This window comes from Passer domesticus, chromosome 5 (genome assembly GCF_036417665.1).
Source record: "Passer domesticus isolate bPasDom1 chromosome 5, bPasDom1.hap1, whole genome shotgun sequence".
NCBI classification, from domain to species: Eukaryota; Metazoa; Chordata; class Aves; order Passeriformes; family Passeridae; genus Passer; species Passer domesticus.
Genome location: NC_087478.1, coordinates 80,297,716 through 80,317,264, shown reverse-complemented (window position 1 = coordinate 80,317,264; position 19,549 = coordinate 80,297,716). Strand labels below are relative to the sequence as shown.

General features: G+C 37.5%; 1 protein-coding gene across 18 annotated transcripts in view; it reads right to left on the bottom strand.

Moving 5' to 3' along the window:
* The window catches only part of PIK3C2G (phosphatidylinositol-4-phosphate 3-kinase catalytic subunit type 2 gamma), a 241,376-nt gene that overhangs the window by 141,577 nt on the left and 80,250 nt on the right, over positions 1-19,549 (bottom strand). For all 18 annotated transcript variants that reach the window (XR_010362871.1, XM_064421395.1, XM_064421393.1 and 15 more), the window contains 4 exons: positions 18,836-18,906; positions 15,096-15,159; positions 10,211-10,327; positions 4,298-4,331 (listed from right to left, as the gene is read on the bottom strand). Coding sequence is in view for 17 of the 18 variants with exons in the window: in XM_064421395.1 (XP_064277465.1) it covers positions 4,298-4,331; positions 10,211-10,327; positions 15,096-15,159; positions 18,836-18,906 (286 nt within the window). In the remaining variant the exon portion in view is untranslated. The remainder of the gene's footprint in view (positions 1-4,297; positions 4,332-10,210; positions 10,328-15,095; positions 15,160-18,835; positions 18,907-19,549) is intronic.

Genomic DNA, 19,549 nt, shown 5'->3' with positions numbered 1-19,549 from the left:
CTGAAACTGTTAGTGAATACACCTGCAAGTACTTAAATCCAAGATTTAGTAAGGAATATAGTAGCCTATTCCTCACTGAAACCCACTTACTTTTTCCTCTCAGTCCAGTATTACAATTCCCATATTATTTTATTACCAGATCTTCCAACAGAGCAGGTACTTTGCTGTTACTGCACCAGCAGATGATGTCAGTTCAATACATGTTAAACACTCTCTCTGACCTGTACACGTTTTCTCCAGGTAAAACATGACAAAAATCTGGTTGAACAGAATTTGGAATGAAGGCTTATGACCCTTTTGACAGATTAAAAATACTTTTGAGAAATACAGCTTGATTTTTTTCCTTTCCAACTTATTTTCAGAGATGAAAAAGAAAAAGCAAGGTCCTCAATACAGCTCAGGAGACACACACGCACACACACAACTCCAAAACCAAAACTACAGAATAAAGAAACCCACCTGACCTTTAAGTAAAATGCTAAGCAGCATTCATTCAGCCACTGCTGTGATAAGAAAGAGGCAAAACATGAAAAGGCTGCAATGCACATACTGATCAGATCCAGTTTCCAAGCACCAATATTTACTGGACTGTTTTCTCCTACTAGTTGAAGAATCCTATGGATTATTCCTTGAAAGCAACTTAAAAATCTCCTGCTGATTTGGTATCAAAAATGTCTCTGCTCCTATATGATTTATAATGCCGTGATAACTTCTGTCTCCTTTTTGTGCAGAATTGGGGGGTTCTAGTTGTTTAAAAATGGTTCTTGATTAAAAAACCTCTGGCTATAGGGAGAATATATAAGAATGCAACACAACAACAACTTAGAGGTGAAGAGCTGTGCTCTGGTTTGGAAACAATGAAGGAGACTTAGAAAAATGAAACAAAAATCAATAAAAATCCCTTAAGATTTTTCCATATTGCGAAACAAAGAGTTTTTTTCCCAAAACAAAAATGTAACGGCTTTGTGCTAAGAAAAATATTTTTTCAGTGCCAAAGGAAACCCTAACAAAAAAATCCACTTCATTTTCCCCCTTTCCTTCCTCCATCTTTTTTTTTTAAAGATCCTTCTATTATCAGGTCTAGAAATAAGTATCAAATCCCAAGCACAGTTAGAGAAGATTTACAGTCTAAATGTAATGATGACTACATTACATGTATTGTAAGCATTACATTCCTGCATTCACTCTGAAAGATAACTCCAGCAATCCAGCTGGAAAAGGCTGCTGATTCAATATCATCAGTTCCTGGTGCACACCAGACCTTCTGGATGGGTCCCAGAGAACTACTGATCAAATTCCGAAAGCTGCTTATTATGTCTGATCTGAAATCCCTGCCCTGAGCAGCAAGGATGTAGACATGGAATGAACATTCATTCATCAGCTTTTGAGAGCCACACACAGACTCAGGTCTGCACCAGCCTGCAGCCTTTTCACACTCTGGATTGCAGCAAACTCCAATGCTAAATCTCCATTACTATGAGTAATCTTCATTTTCTGAGAACACTTGGTGCTGCAGAAAGATATGAATGTCTAGAAATGCCTACAGTTCCTCCCATTTAACAAGAAAGAAAATATTTTGAGCACTATAACTTGAATATAATCTTCTAAAGACTTCATAGAGAGGAAAAGAACATGATCCAGACCTAGGCATAATGTGGATAAGTATGGCTTTATTCACAGCAGTGGCATAAATTGTTCTACAGAGATAACACTGTTAATAGAGGCAGTTATTGGAACACTAAATCAAGGCTAGATATTTTGAATATAGTCTTTGACTTGCTTAGTCCACAGTGAATGACTAAAAATAAACCTCCAACAATCTGTTATTAAAGAGCAAGGTTAAAGCAGTTTCTAAACATTTTTTTAAGTAAGGCTTTAATTTTAATAGTATCCTTTATCTTTTTCTCTTTTGTGGTAGAGAGAAGCTATAATGGAGATAAACAAAACTCTTTTATGATATTCAGAGTAATAATCATCTCTTGGGGAAGAAAGGGGAAAGGAAACATATTATTAGTTGGAGCAACTGATTGGTGCTCTTGCTGTTACAAATTCATCCTGTTTTCTTCAAGATAAACATAAATACATATGAAGGACAGAAAGGAACAGTAAAAACGGGAAATCCAGTCTGTCTCTTCCTCAGCTGTCAATTCCGACCTCATCTGCACATGTAGTGCTTGAGGAAGGAAAGCACATGGATTTTAGCTGCCCAGAGATCTGGAAAGATGTAACAGCACTGAGCAAATCTATGATTTTCCTTTAAATTTGGGTCACAGGCATGCAGATTTTTGCACACCTGCAATCCTAGACAGCCAAGCACAATGAAGTAAAAAAAGGGTGGGAAGCAAATGAGGTGGAAAAGGAAACAAAGGTGAATTTGGCAGGAGATTCCAGCTCACCACTTATTTGGTTTTTATTTCTAGCTTCAGCAGGTGAAAATATCATCTGGATTCATCTCAAGGTTAGTGCTCCTAGATCAGTGGCATCATCATGAAGGTGAGCACTGAAAAGACAAGGACTAAGGAAAACTTGGGATGCCCACAAGAGAAGATGCAATATGGTTTTTCCCCATATTTGGGAGTTCAGCCCTTGGTTCCTACAAATTAGATTTGGCCATTGCACTCACACTTGGTTTTTCTGAGACATGTTCTTAACACCAGCTTTGACATGCCAGCTCATTAGCCTAACTTCAAATATTTTTCTGCCTTTTAGTCCATTTAGTTTATGTATTAGGTGCAGATGTAAGGCATGTAGCATGTCAAAACATACATGAAATGGAAATTTGGTTACCTTGGACAAATTTGAATGCAGGCTTCTCCACAGAATGACTAATGGCCTGGCAAGTTCTGACTTGCTATCAGTAAATTGCAGTTTCTAATCTTACACTACCAAAAGGATTCTGCAATTGTTATGAAATTAGGGTGTGCCAAAAGCAAACAGGGAAATCTTCACAGTAGAAGATTTGCTGGAATAAATAAAGGTACAGAGAAGTAGGGAGTAAACACTGATTCCTACTCTGTTACTCAATAAATGAGATTTTCCTTGCGAGAGCTGCTGATTCAATGAAGTTCAAATTTGGAAATACCTGTAATCAGAGGAGTGTTTTAAATCCATTCCAATTACATTTTCAGAACAGTGTGTGGAGGAAGATGTTTCTCAGGTAGATGTTTATTAGTTAAGTATTGATTGTTTTTAACATGAGCAATTAGCTGCCATTAATGGTGTTAACACACTGGAAAAAGGAATATAGCTAAGAAAGAAGAGTCCCACAAACTGAATTTACCTTCTCCCTTCTGCACCTGCATGTTCTCTCCCCACCCTCCTGGCCCTCCAGCTGCTGAGCTTCTCCTGGCATCTCACAAACTGCATTGTTCCTTCTCTCTCTGCTGTTCATGAAGTTGAATAATGCAGAAACAAGCCTAGCATTTGGAAACCTGCATTTGAGGCGACTACATGTTTGAAAGACTGCTGAAATCTTTGCAGCTGATTCACCTTTTTTGCCTCTCAGAGCACACTGCAGTCGAGAAAAGCAAATAGAGGAAAAGAGCATCTCAGAGGCCATTTTTTCCTCAAACAAAATGGGGAGAGACAAATTCCTTCCACGGCCCACCCCAGTGCTCAGCTGGAGGGAGGGCCCTTGGATGGTACCCATGCAGCATCCCCAGCTGCATTTGGGCAGCCACAGAGGGGTAGAGCAGCACCTGATGAGGCTGTTCCCTCCTGAAATCCAATCCCTGACAGAGCAGACTCCTGCTCACCCCTTGGTCTTTAAATTCTCTGAGCCACTGAGAATTTTAAAAGGCAGGGTTCATAATTTGGTCCATTACTGTTAACTAATATACTCTTCTTATGACAGTCTATCATTAGACCAGACACTGTTTGTACAGCAAAAGATCCCAAAGAACTAAAGCTCTCAAAAGGGGGAATTAAAGTTATTGGAGTCAGGTGGAAAAGTCATACAGAAAAATAATTTTTCAGGCTTCCATGAAGTTCATTTTTTTCCCTTTTCTCCACATGGAAAGTCGTGGTTAAAGAAAACCACACCTGTACCACTGTAGGTCTTTCACTCTGCTATTCATTCTCCATATTTGAGTTTCCAGATTATTTTGTGGAAATGCTGTTTTATTTACACTTATAGATCACTTCAAATTCATCTTCTCATAATTACCTTATAATACCCCTTAACATGTTAACATCTGCAATATGCCCACTCAGATTAGTAAAACAAACAAATAGCAAAACGTGTTTCATGATGAATTAACATACTTTAAAAAAAAACAAAAAACAAACAACACTCTACCTTTGCCTGGTGTTTCCACACTTTGAAGAGGATTCTACAAAGACAAAACCAGAGAGGAAAAAAGCCATCAGCCACTTCAGAAAAGATGGGGTAGAAGTTCTAATGGTTGTAGGAGCAGAAAATACAGTGGAAAGGGGGAAGGATTTGGATTTTTCTTAATTTTATGATGCCCACAAGACATGACTGGGATTCAGAGTACCAGGACCTGCTTCCTCTACACCCTCAGCCAAGCCACTTAGACCTGATTTCTGACAGTATTTGGGCATGTCAGGGTACAAAGAAGCACTCATCATATGTGCTCACACATTCTCAGCCTCCACAGTGGTACAACCAAGTGAAGAATTCCCTCTCCATCCCTTCGCAAGCCTTACACAATCAGATGTGAAGCCCCAAGGGCAGGGTCTTGGCATCCTCTCAAAGGTGAGGAGCAGCAATTCTCCACTCAAGTGGCCTCTATTTCACCTGCTCCTGTGCCAGTTCACTGGAAACAGCTGTGCCCTTTGAAGGCCTTTGAGCAGGCAGCTGACCAGAGGTGGCCAAAGGGAAATATTGAGTGAGGGGAGACCCCAAAGTGCTCTCCAGCTTCCTCATGAGGGCAAGTGACAGGCACTGATGTTTTCTCCCAGTTATCAGTGACAGGACCCAGGGGAAGGACACAAAACTGTGTCAGGGGAGGTTAAGTGGATACCAGGAAAAGCTTTTTTTACCCATAGGCTGGTTGGGCACTGAACAGGCTCTCCAGGGAAATGATCACAGCCCTAAGCCTGACAGATCTGGAAGCATTTGGATGACACTTTAAGGCACATGGTGTGATTCTTGGGGCATCGCAGGGACAGAGGCTGGACTTTGATGATCCATGTGCATCCCTTTCAACACAGCATGCTCTATGGTTATACGAGTCTGATCAGACTTGTATCTACAAAGCAACACAAAAATAAGTAGCAAACCTTGACCAGAGAGACTGCAAAGATAATTCTGCATTTCAGTATTGCCTCTGGCTTGCACTGCTTGAGCCCACATCCCTGTAAGGTTTTCTGCCCTTCAAAGTCATTAATCCCTTTGCAGTGGGCTGAGAATGCTTCGTGTTAGTACAAATGTATTCAGCATGATGCTTCTTAAAAATTACAATGCATGCAGAGGTGGCAGAAGAAATATAATGCTGGATGTACATTCTCCCTCTGGCACCCAGCTTGGAGCTGCCAGCATTTGTCTGGTGAAGATGAACAGAATAAGTTAAATGCTTACTTGAGGGGAGAAAAGAAGCATCCAGGCTGAGAATTATGTTTGCACAATCTTCATAATGCAGTGAGACAAATGGGAACAGAGACTTTTGTTCAATTCCCTCAAATTTTGGAAAGTAAACAACCTTTTGGCACGGTACTTATTACAACACAGTATAGCATGCTTAATATATAGTGGATTAGTGCCTGTTCTGGCAGGATTTGATCTCCTATGACTTTGTGTGAGCTGCTAGAAGAAAGGAATGGGGAAAAAAAAAAAAAAGGAGAAATTAAAAACATGAAGTATGCATCAGGCCCAGAGCCTCCCCTGAATGAATTTGAAAATCCCAGGGTTAGGTTGGTTAGAGACTGAAATAATCACATTTACAAAGAGATGCAATCAGTTCAGAAGAAACCAACATTGGTGCCAGTTACTTTCATAATCTCTCAACCACAGTACAGGAATGCACAGTACTGGCAGTGAGGAGGCAATAAGTACAATTTAATTAAAGACAGAAGACTGAAACTAAGTTTCTTTGTTTTGTTTTGTGGTTTTTTGGGTTTTTTTTTTAAACCAGAATTAAATAGAAGTACATTTAATTTTTTTTCCAAGTAGGCAAGTACATATGTACAGATAGGTATAAACAAACACAAACTGGCAACCTATGTAATTTACACTGGAAGAAGTAAGCAGTGGTTTCCCTGAGGCTTTACATGCACTTGTGCCAAATGGACATGTTAAAAAATATTCCACATAAAACCACACCATATATTACAGTAAAGCATCAGGAAACCATGTGGAAAAGCAGTCAGAATGTTTTTCTGGCACTTCTTCCTTAGTAGATGTGTAATGCTGCAGTGCCTGAGATGTAACAGGTAGCCTCAAAAATGTCACTTAATTTGTGGGGCAGTTTACCTGTTTGTCTGAAAAAAGCCTCTCTTCCTCCTAACAAAATATTTTTGTACTACACTGATAATAAAAACAATATAAGTAATATGGTAAAATACAGAAATATTACAGCATTTGATAATTTTTTCAGTACCCAAAATTCACATTAAAAAATAACCCTACCATTCAATATGAGTTAAAATCAAAAAGAGGCTTGAGGGGGTTGGTACTCCATTGAATAACTGGCTGCTGAGTACTAGTTTTGATTACATATGTTGCAACAGACAAGAAAGTTGGTCAATTTGTCTTTGCATAAATATTGACAAATAGAGATGCAATCTGATTTGTTACATTTATAGTCTACATGTGAGGTAGTTCTATGTGGCATTCACACTCTCTGAAAAATCCCTTTGTCCAGGATTTTTCTCCTAGGAAGCTGAGAAGCCTCAGAGAAAAGGAAAACATTTCTTATCTCATTTGTTTCTCCTGTGTTTTTCTCATGTGGAATGAGGTTGGAGATTGTTTCATTGGTTTCTGCTGTGAGTTGTTTTCACTCTTTGGCCAATCAGTGCCAAGCTGTGCCAGACTCTGGAAAGAGTCACAAGTTTTCATTATTATCTTTTTAGCCTTCTGTAAGTATCCTTTCTGTATTCTTTCATATAGTATAGTATTTTTTAATATATGATAGTATTATAAAGTAATAAATTAGCCTTCTGAGCACAGGGAGTCAGATGCATCATTTTTTCCTTCCTTGGGACATTTCCCACCAAATACAATAGTTGCATATAATGTGTAAGGACTATTCTCACAAAATGGGACAGTGCTCAACTTACAAAACATGCAGGAATAGATTTTACTGCTTTTGTGACATTTATAGTTCAGCTGCTGAGAAAGATGAAGCTCTTTATGGAATCAAAGCCCAACCTTTTCTGGATCGCTGAGGTCTATTGACTGTCCTAGCAGCTGTTTCTCAAAGGAGTGAAAAGCCAGCAGCAGCAGCAACTTTTGAAGTCAGTTGTTAGTCAGGTCTGCCTCAGCACAGAGGGAGTCAGAGGGACAGGGGTGGCAGTCAAGGGCACAGGCAGCTTTTACAGGAAGGCTTCAAGGGACAGACAACCAGCTCAGTTAACCAAGCCTGAAAGGCAGCGTTAAGAGAACAAAACCTCAATAACTGAAAAACTTTAAAGCATGAAAGTCAATCTAGGCAGTAGTTTTCAAGAGATATGTTGTTAGAATCCCTAATGCAAAGAACCCTCAGAACTTTGGGCCTGCAAGCCAAATCTCAGAATTAAACACAGGATTTGAGACCTTAGAAGAAGCTTTCAAACTTAGGTGCTAGAACGAGAATGTGGATTTGTAGTTTAAAGCAGAAACACATTAAGAAGCAGAAGGTTTAAAGTTTTGGAGTTTAAGCTACAGAAAAAAAAAAAGTAGTTACAAAGGTAAACAAGGAGATCAGCATGTAGTACTGTAAGTTTGTGTGTCATAACATGACTGGCTAAGAAAGCTTACAGCTTACACTGTAACATGAGTCCATAAAACAAAATATTTAAGGATTAAGTCAAAAACATAAATATCCTTGTTTGGCAGTATTTTATTAGTCAATAAATCCTTCAAAAATCTTGCAACTAAGGGTCTTGTGACTTTCTGAACCATGCAGCAAAGATGTGAGCCAAACTCACCCTCCCTGCCTGTACAGAAGAAAATAAACCACATCATCTAAAAACTGAGAGGTCTTGTCTCTAACTCATTCAAAACTCCTTCAAAAATATGTGAAGCAGCTTCTCATTGAATATTAGAACAGAAAAATATTTAAGACTGTTCAATCAGGACAGTCTTTTCAACACTGAGAAGAGGCTATTCAGAACAGTATCATTTTTCTCATTACAGAAGAGCACACAGTATCATTAATTATCATCAGCCCTTATCAGCTGCAGCCTCTGGAGATCACAGCCAGGACCAGCACTCTGCTGTGCTGGAGACTGCACACAGAGATAAGGAGAGGTGTGCCTTGCTCTGAAAGGATAATCTAAACAGGTAAAACAGGAAAAGGGAAGTTTATTGCTCCCTCCATGTGAGGAAGAACATGGAAATTATTTTAGGAGAAGCTGTAAATATTGCAGACAGTCTATATGGTGGAGTTGGACATTTTGACATGCTGGAGAATGAGCAAGAGCAAACAGGGAACATTCGGAACAGAGGTTTTTTGTTTCTTTCTACAACAAATAGATCAGGTTGTAATTTAATTATTTGCCTATTAATAGCCAATTCATCTCAAAAATAAAATAAATATTTGAGACAATGACTCAGCAGACAAGCAGAAGAAAATGTGAACATCCAGGCAAAAACTAAGACTTGAAAAAGATGGCCTGTACTCTTAGGGCTTTATCCCATTATGCAATTCTGCATGGCATTTGTGGTTTTCTGACTTAGGATGAGCCACACTAATAGGAACTGATTTTTCTCTTTGACCACTGCAACTATTTCTCTGCTCAAATTCAGAGAGGATGGGGCAGCAAATGGATCAAGGGATATATAAAGCAGTTCTAAGAGGTAGTTTACACATTAGGTTCACAGGGCTGACCTGAGCACTAAAAGAAAAAATACACCAAATATTTTTAACCTAAAAAAAGTTTTTAACAAATTAGTCCCAATACACTTCTTCTGCTCTAATTCTTTTCTAAAACAAAGCTCGGTTGCTTTCCTCTCTATATTTTAACTGGACCCATCTCTTTGTTTATCTCTTAAGAAATTTTCTGAATTGAGAAAATTCTTGTCTTGAGGACAAGACACTGTTCATCCTGACACCTCTTAAAATAATCTTGAGTTTAACCAAAAGCAAATAATTGAATCCCTTGTTAGTTCCTTTATCTCTTTCTCTACAGTATTTACCCTCTAATATCCAAGAAGAGCTTTTCTCAAATGGATATTCTTATTTTCATTTGATTCCACATCATGCCAGATAAAATGTGTGCCAACACAGACTTATTTATGCAGGAATTTACCCCCAGTAGCGATTTATAATAATTGATGCCAAAGCAGAAATTAATAGATTTAGGATGATATGGAAACAAGATTTGCAGTGAAGCACGAACTAGAAGGGAAGCAAGAAAAGCCACTCCAGAAAATCAGCTGGTCAGGTCTGAGCAACAAACCAAAACCCTGAGAGCTGCCTAGGTTCTTCCAGTCTTGGGTGTCCTTACACATAGCACAAGCCATGGGAAAAAACAAAATCAAATCCAGCAATAAAGAGAAAGGATAAAAGTCTTGCAGGTCGGTAATGGTCTGAAGGCAAGCATCACATAGAGACTGGCATGTTTTTCTAAATAGTATTTACTGTGAGAAAGAATGACAAGGGGACCATGCAAGGACTGGACAGAATTCCTCAGTAACTTTTTTTAAGTGTGAAGAGGGAATTTCCTTAGAATGGGAAAAAATTATTACAACTCACAGTTACACCAGAGTAAATCCAAGTGAATAATGGATTGATTCTCAGATTTTCTGAGCACCTGTATCTCCAAAATGGTGACTTCAATAGAGCTTTTGGGTGCTCAGAACTTCTATAAATCAGATCATAGTGACTTTTCTAAGGTCATACCAAAGCAGCTGATGACCAAACTAAAGGATACTGCCCTCCAAAGTCCCAGTTCACAATTATACAGAAACCCCTGGAAAACCCATAAGAGTATTTACAGTAAAATGTAGCAAGACAGAGAAATGGACTTGATCAATCAAAAAAGGAGTGATACCCATTCAAGCTGCAGTTTTAAAGAGAAAAATAGGACATGAACATGCAACTTTTACCTGTGCTTTCCCCAGAGCATGGAGTTTCCAGACTGCATCGGTGATGTCTTTGGTTTCCACAAAACACAGGACACTGCAGATGGCTTTAGCTGCCTCAATCACGTTGTCAACATTATTCTGTTGATAGGAGAGAAACAGGGGGGAAAAAAGGAAGCAGTAGACACCCAGCATTGACCAGAAATACCTGAACATAATGGCAGTGAGAAATAGAAAATCCTACCCTCTCAAGCAGGATTCAAACACCATGGTTTAGCCTGGCTACACTGAAATCACCACAGGCCAATGTTTTCCTAAGGATAGTGACATTCCTGTTGAAGTCCAATTATCTCCCACAAAACGTATGCTAGTCAAAACCACAACAAATTTGGTATCAAGGAGTGATTTTAAGAGAAAACCTTGGTTTGGCAGAACTCCAGCAGTGTGGAAGCACTGTAAAGAAATTTCTGAAGGGACCTGAAGCCAAGTGATTCACAAGTATTCTGTGAATTTATCCTCACTATTGTCTCCTACCCATTTCTGCCAGCCACATTCCTCCTAAAAATAGATATTGCATGGGAGGCTGCATAATCTGACACCTGTGGACTGAGTACTTTTGCATTCAGCTTTCTGCAAAATTATGTATTTAGTTAAAATTATGGAATCTTATTGATTGTAAATTTAGGTATTTTCATATTGCCATGTGGGGGGAAAAAAAAGTTTCTAGATTAAACACTTCAGGGAATAAAAAAAACCACAACTGTTGGATCCCCAAAGGAAGGAAAACACAATATCAAGTACTCTCAATTCAGGAAAATAAATAAATAAAAATAATTCCTGGCCTTTCTGCACAGTTATATCACTTCATTAAACCATAAAATACATTCTCTGAACAAGCAGAAGCTCTCCTAAAAATATTCTCCATGTTTCTGTACTGATAAATGTTCCTTTTAGTGCACTACAGCATGTGGATTACCCATGAAACCATTTCTCTAACTCATGCATCTCATGCCTGAAAAATTACAATTGTGCCAAGATGAACTTCCTGTTTTCAGGCTTAAGGTCTATGCATAGACTGTACTGAGAAGGTTAACACCTGTCATTTCACAAATAAATATAAAAATATATTGAGCTTACTAATTCCACATTACATGCTTTGAGCAGAACTAAAGCAGGAATGATTTTCATGAAATATCCACAAATATCTGGTGGTCAGATTCTTTTAAACATAAGTTGTTGGGGTTTTTTTTTAGTAATTAAGAACACAAACACCTTTTCACACTACAGGTTCTAGAGAGGAAAAGGTTGACAATAATTTCTTGAGAATTTTAGACCCTCCTTGGGGCTGAAGTTGATTGGGGCTCAGTGGTATGGCTTTGCTATGTGTAACCCTGACAACTCCAAAACATTAGCAGTGCTGGTTTACTCTGATTTCTTGAAGAAATAAGTGAGTATATGTGTGTATATATATATAAATTACTATTTATATTTAAAACTATAGTTTTAAATTAATATTAAATATAATTCCAATTTTGCATTTGATTTAAATAAGTTTTAATTTCGAATTTTTCTTCTTCACAAGCAGAGATGTATTATTGGAAGAAGGAATTTTGTGCCTATAAATACAGCTCTGCAGGGTAATTTCTGAGCAGTAACAAGCAATAGACATTCACAAAAGTAACCCTTAAATAGAGAAACAGCTCTCTGGATGGAGAAAAATAAAAACAAAAACCCAAACCCACCCACAGTTTATGTATTTTTGTACATATATATAAATGCTGTTCCATAAAGAGAATTGGTGTCTTGAGGAATGTATCAATTTCTGTTTAGTATGCTATTCTGTTTATAGATAAACTATCAAAGTATTAATATTTATAGAAGCTACTTTACCATACACTTTATTTTTATGGTAGCTACTTCTGAGGAGCATATAGCAGATGAAGAAGAGTAAGCACATAAAATGATGTGATACTGAATACTATATATGATGACTTCTTTCTCATTATTTCTCTGCTGGGATATTATCATGTAAAGAGTTCTCTTTTTTAATGTAAAGAGTTCTGTTTTTTCATGTGTAGACACATGACATTGATTTTTGTCCCAAAGAAGGGAAGATGGAGATTCACTTCTAACAAATATTTTACATCTTCTGAAATTCCAGAGGAACTACAGTCAACAACTTGTAATTTTTCCCCCTTCTACATATTTAAATAGAGCAGAACCTTAGAAGAATATTTTGGTGTTTCAATAATTTATATGATATTTTTTTTAAAAAAAGTTATTTCATTCCAGAATTTCTACACTCTGTATAAAAAATTTACAAAGTCCTCTCTACAGTAACAGTACATTTTGAATGGATTTCAAAATGAAGTGCATAAATAGTGGTTGTCAGGGCAATCAAAATTGGCTGCTTATTTGACAGCACATATTGTCTGAAAATTACATTTCAAAACTTACATTTCAACCCGAACAGCACAAATCCCATCGTTGTACCAGACATCTTAATTATGTTTTAAAAATTTTTGTTTTATAGAGTCATTATCAATGTCAAAATTAATTTTCCATTTATTTCCTATTACTAATTAGATTAATAATGATAGTGAGCTTTTTCCATAAGTCAAAAATACTGGTATCCCTGTATCTATAAGAAGACTAAATTTGTAAATAAGAATAAAAACATACAAAATATTAATTTTTTTTTTCAACTGAGAATCTTAAGGTGTGTCTGGTTAAAACTGAATGCTAAAGGAACTTCCAGCTGAGGACAGAACTTCAGCAGTTATGTGTGCACTTAATTTACAATCTGTGAGCAGCTCCTAGTGTCTTAAATTCCAGAGTGTGCTGAAGGTGGATTGTGGTGAACCAGAGAGGAGTAACAACAATGCCAGCTGGGAATGGGAATAGCTTGGAAAAGTGGGAATAGCTTGGAGAGGTGACAGAATTACTCTTGTGTAGACTTGGGATAAGGGGGAGTTACAATGACCCCAATTTTAGACCTTCTCTAAGCAATCTAATCTGAAGTTAGAGAAAATAAGTAAACGAGGATTCAAAGCCCAAATAAAGGGGTCTCATCTCCTGTTTTGTTTACTACATATTTATGAATGTTACTCATTACATTAGAGCTCCATCATTTTTTGAGCCACTAATTAAAGCAAATCATACTTCATGATTCTAGGTTTGAAAAATCTCCATACACTGATGCCTGTGAATGAAAATATCCGTGATGTGACCTACATCATTAACTTGCAATCCTGCTCTTTTAGGCAATTCATATGAACTTATTGAGTGCTCCTAAGTGGAAAAGACCTTACTAAAAAAAAAAAAATCAAACTACAGAAAAATTTAGCTCTAGACACACACATATTTGTTGGATGATATGAATATTTGAAAAATGTACTTCCTTCCCTTTATAAAAAGTTAATGGTTTCAAGAAATTGCTTATTCAATGTAAAAATCTTTAGCAAAAACAAATTTAGGAATGCTTCATTATAGGTCTGAGGAATATCTGCACTGTGTCAGTTGTAGAGGGTGGATTGCAAAGCCTCATTAATGTTGAGGTTATGGCTTTTTTTGAATTTAGAATCCTCTTGCTTTAGGCCCTAAAATTTGAAATGAATGTAAATAACTACCCTGGTGGGTGTACTTCAGTAAAGAAAAATACATGTGCATTTGAGCTTGGGGACCTAACTTTTCCAAATGGTTATGACTGCATCACATTTTATACACTAAACACTTCCCTTTGAGATGATGCTTACAAAGGAAAATTCAGCAAATACCTGCACAGTATCAGACTTAGAGCTTTACTTTTTAGCCAGGCACAGTTCAACAGCCTCTAAATTTGTGGTTTGCATTTTGAAAAAGCATCAAAGATTTATACAAAATACAAAATGTTTGTATATATACCTATATTATGTATTTATAAGTGTTACATATTATTGATATATACGTATTCATATATGTGTCTGCATGTTTAGGTGGATTTCTATATATGTGTGTACATGTATAAAATTTGTATGCAAATGTATGTTTTTTGGCTATTAAAAATAAAAATAATAATGCATCATAAACATCCACAGGGATTAAATCCTGAACCTAAATGTAGGTGACAGAGTTCTGAAGAAAAATACTCATTTTTTGTTGTAACATATATTTCAAAGAAATGCATAACTTAGCATAATGAGTTCTAACTCTGGAAGGGATGCACTGGAATATTTCCATGCTACATCAGTATTCTTTGATTTTTATAAATCTTTTGTTCTTTCCAGTTTTAAACCCTAGAAAATCAGTTATCATGCCAACTTGAAAGTAAGATCAAATCAGTTATCATGCTGGCTTGGAAGTCAGATCAAATAAACATGTGGTTTCTTCCAAGGTATGGCTCAATTTGTCCTTTAGACATTTGTTCTTAAAACATTGGACAGCAGAGAAGATTTCCTAAGAGTTTTCCTTCAAGCATGTAGCATTCAATCGGCAGCCCACAATGCTTTAAGATAAAGCTCTTGGGCGTTTTGCTGGCTAAACTTAATCTTTCAAACTTGCTTGCATGTATATACTAAATATGTAAACATTAGGCTTGGGGGCTTGCAAAATCAGGGACAAATTTTTCAGATCCATATAATGCATTATACTTCTACTTATTCCAAGTATTATATTGCCAACTCAAACAACTCTGGTTTTATTTACAAGTTCCTTGACACGTAGGAACAGTCACCTTTGATATTTTAAATTTGTAACACTTTCTTCCTAACCTCGGACCAAGTTTTATTAGGAGAATTTATATTCTTTCAAAGTCAGATTAAGCAGTCTTAATTAAAAGCCTTCCTTAATTGCATCTAAGACAGATTAATAATTAGATACCTTTCATGTAGAAGTTAATGCTTTTCTAGTGTAACAAACTGAGAACAAATACCTCATTTTGCAGCAGATATTCCACTTGACCTCTGTAGTTGATAATAACAGAGCCAAGGTTCTGCCTAGAAATCAGAAAAAAAGGAAACAACATCAAGTTAATAAGAATTAAATAAAGAGAACAGGTTTGGGTTTGTTTTTTGTTGGCATTTTTTTTCACATTCTAGACATTTGAAATAATTTCAAAGTGATTTTATATTAGTATAAAATAAAGCCAAGTGAGTATGTAGACATCATGCAATTGAACCTTCATGTTCCTTGGGTTTTGGTAGTCTTTTGCCACAAAGACTAGATGAAAAATCTATTTATACATAAGTATGAACATTTCCCAAGTTAAAGAACTCCAATAAGTGAATTGCTGTTTCAATGTCTATTGAAATTCACCTCCCATTTATTTTACTCTTTATGGTTCAGCAAGTGCTTAAATATCACCTTAAAGAAGGATGGACTCAAATACATGCTACATTCTTACAGCTAGGCTTGATCTTAAGGCTCTTTTCCAACTTAAATAATTTTATGATCCAATGCCTTCTGTCTCAATCACTTCACAGACTTAAGCTGCACAGCATCAGATAAAACATCTGCCCAAGATCTGGAAAATCCCAGCACTTCCAAAGCACAGGCTAAGTCCCAAGTACAAAATGTTATAAAACAGGACAGTGTTGATACATAACCCATGAAACTTAATTTGCAGGCAGTTCTCAAGTTGACATGCTCAAACTGTTCCAGCACCTGCCTTTCCATAGCACTTCCTAAGCAGTAAAATTTGTTTTACTTCTGTAGAGAGCCATTCACCACTCTGGTTCTATGCATTTGTCATGCCATAGAAGCTGCCAAAAAATTTGTACAGGCAGATTGCTGAGTCTTAGCAAAGCTTCACTAAATTAATTAGGATTATGAAGAGGAGCATACACCTTTCTACACTAAACTCCTCTACTGATGCTTCAGCTGTAAATCTCACACTTTTAAAACCACGGGCTACAAGTGCCATCCCCAACAGATAACCGCACTCAGATTTTTGCTTTTAAGATGCATTTATATAATTTTCTGTGTTTTAAGCACTGTGAAATTCTTGCTGTTCTTTGCTTGTCAGCTGAAAGAAAACAAAAACAAGTGCCTGTGAGACCATTGCTAAGGCATCATGTTGGCAAGCCCTTCCTTAGGGTCACATCATCAGGAAAGGATAAGAAAACCTTAATTCCCAGTTTTACACCTTGCCTAGCCCACAGATTAGTAAAAAGGACACATCATTACCTTGATGGCCATCAGAGGTAGTTGGGGTTTGCACATGCTTATATGAAAAAGTGGAAATGGCAATTTAAATACTTCCTTTGCTGTTTGTTTAACTCTATCACTTTACTCCTGCCTTTTAAATTCTACTATTATATCCCACACCAAATCTTTTATTAAGGTTCTTCCTCTTCAGAAGGCATAGAAGAAATTTCCCCCCACACTTCCATCCCCATTGTAGTCTGGTAGCTAAAAGTCCCAAAAGTATTTTGATTTATTTTTTTTTCAGAGCTTCAAAGCAAATCAACAATTTACAGAGTAACTGTGTGTGTCCTCATGTTTTTTAGTTGGGCCAACTGAGCAATCAGAATTTAGAATTGCAACTGCAGCCCCAAGTACAAGTTTCATGGTACATGATTAGATTTTCATTATCTATATTGCATGGCAGGAAAAGGAGACTCATTGCACTGAAATAACCACACAGAACAGGGAAAAGTTAGGTGGCCTTCCCTGTGCTGATACCACAGTGCATTTCCCTGGAGATGCCAACTATTCCCTTCCTCCTACAGGTAGTTTTGCCTTTACAGCTTTTTATTTCCAATCTGCACTGGCTTTATCTAGCCAGGCAGTTTGTATGTGGAGCAGCTGCCTGGAAATTCCTCCTGTAATCCTGTTAAATCATAGCTAATACAAGTTGTCACTCTGCTTTGACCGAGTCTTCAGGTGTAACATCTTTTTCAGAGCCTTGCCCAGCTCAAAAATACATCTGAACAGATGAGCTTGCCTTGTTGTCTTTTTCCATGGAGGTGAGCATGTTTATTAGCGTGGTTGGTCAAAATGCAGGTTAAAATGCAGAATAATTTCGTAAATTACAACACTAGTTCAGAAAATTAGCATATTTTCCATCAGTTTATTTTCCCCTGGAGAATTTTTGGCATAAAGTAGCCATAATTTTGCATCATTAATAGGAAACAAACCCAGCAAGTTGTAATGATGATTGAAATACCCCTACTAATGCTATCCTGAGTCCTTGTCTGCCAGATGACTAATAATACCCATATCTTATCACACAGACATACTTCATACTTGTGCATCATTATAGCTGTGTATAAATATGGCAAGCCTAACCAACCCGTGAACATTTAGTACTTCTTTGATGTAAAGGACATTTTTTTTAGCTTTTAGCAAGTCAATACGGTGCAAGAGTTTTGAAAAGGAAATCAGAAAAGCACAAACAGTCTTAGCTCCCAGCTGGTCTATATGGCAGGAGGATGACAAGTACATAGCATGGACTTGCAACTTTCATTTTTCAGTCTCCTGGCAGCAGCACCTACTATGGAGAAATGCTAGGTTCCCTTTCTAAAATGCTGTTTATCACCATTCTGTCTCACTAAACAGTGCCCAAATGCAAGCCTGAGCCCAGAGGGCTGTGGTGAATGGAATTGTTGGGAGCTGCTCCCATGTGATTGTCCTCAGAGCTGGGCCCCCCACGACAAGAAGGACATTGAGGTGCTGGAGTGTGTCCAGAAAAGGGAGCAGAGCTGGGGATGGGTCTGGAGCACAGTTCTAATGGGGAGAGGGAGATGGGATTGCTCAGCCTGGAGAAAAGGGACCCACAGCAAATGATCCTCTCCTGCAGACATCCTCTGTGCTGCTAAATTTCATACACTTGCCATCTGTAAAATGCATGTCTTCTACTGAGATCTTTAGAGCAAGGACCAGAACGGAAATTTGAGCCATTTGAGCTTCCTAGGAAGCCAGGTGGGTCCTCAGTAAGCACTAGGTACCCCCCTCAAACGAGTCACTACCCCTCTGTTCCCCTCATCTGCCAAATGACAGGTGTGTCATTTAAATCTACTATTGTTGGCAAAGTACTTTATAACACAGTGATGAAAAACATTGTAAAAAGTGTCAACAGCTTCTTTACCTAAAATTAGAATTTATCTAAATGGAATATAATTAAAAATTAATGAGGAATCTATCTCATTTTGTGTTTGTCCATCACAGACTGGCTTTAGAATCACCTTCATTTTGACTGCCAAGTTAAAGGTTCATCATAGTTGGTCTCCATTAAAAAATAAAATACAAAAAATTTTAAAAAGGTTTAAAGATCACTGAACTGTGAAAATATAGTTTTAATGAACAGCAAACCTACTGCTTTTACAATATTTAATGTCAAAAATTCTTTAACAGCAACATACACGTGAAGATTTTGACACTTTCAATCATGGGACTCTTTGGGAAAAAATTGAAACCTTCAATGAAAACTTCAGTAATATGAAAAGGAGACAAATGGGAAAAACTACATGGATCCAAAAAACATTGATTTTTGCTAAGCAGCAACTAAGATCTGAAAAGAAAAAGTCTGAACTATTGAAATATTGAACCAATTGTCTTTCTTATTGGTATCATTCCTGTCCCCAGTAGTTCCCAGAATTGTCCTTTGGTGCAAGGAGGCTTCCTACAAATATGAACAATTACAAACATAAATACTGCTGGAGAGCAGCTCACCGAATCAGTCTCCAGGCACAAGTGTCTTCCAAAAGCTCATTCACACAGAACCTTCTTTGGTCATCCGCACACTGTGGAAGAGAGGTGAATGGTGACATATTACTCTGATAAAGAAGAATGTATATTGGAGATATTAACATGGTATTTTCCAAAGTCAGAATGTTCTCAGCCGTGTTCAGGATGTCTTTATCTGACATTTTATTTGGTGAATATTTTATATTACACTGGGTGGCACTATACAGGTACCAGTGGGGCCAAGAATGTTCAGGAAAACAAGCCACCTGGATTTAGAAATAGAACTTTAAACTAGATTCAGTGGGAGAACAGGATGTGTTTGAATCCAGGCAGGGAGAGTGGAGGCAGTGGGATATTCCCTGCCTACATAGAAGACCTGAAGAAGGCAATGTGGCCTAGGGCATACATCAATTCTGCTTTGGTTTCACACTGAGGTGGGCCAGAGGGAGAGACGGTGCAGAATTAGAGGTGAGCTGTGAGGAGAAGCATCACCCTGGGCAGCTGAGAGGCTTTGCCCCTTGAGGGATCTGGGTATTTCTTCCATCAGCTTTTGCTGTGCCAGGAAATAAGGTATTTTATTAAGTATGTCAGTAGCAAGTGGGTGTCCAAAGAAAACATCTTCATTGGTGAAGATGGTCCCACTGGCAAACGGTTGTACAGAAAAAGCAGAGGACTTTAGGGCTTGTTTTGCCTCAGTCT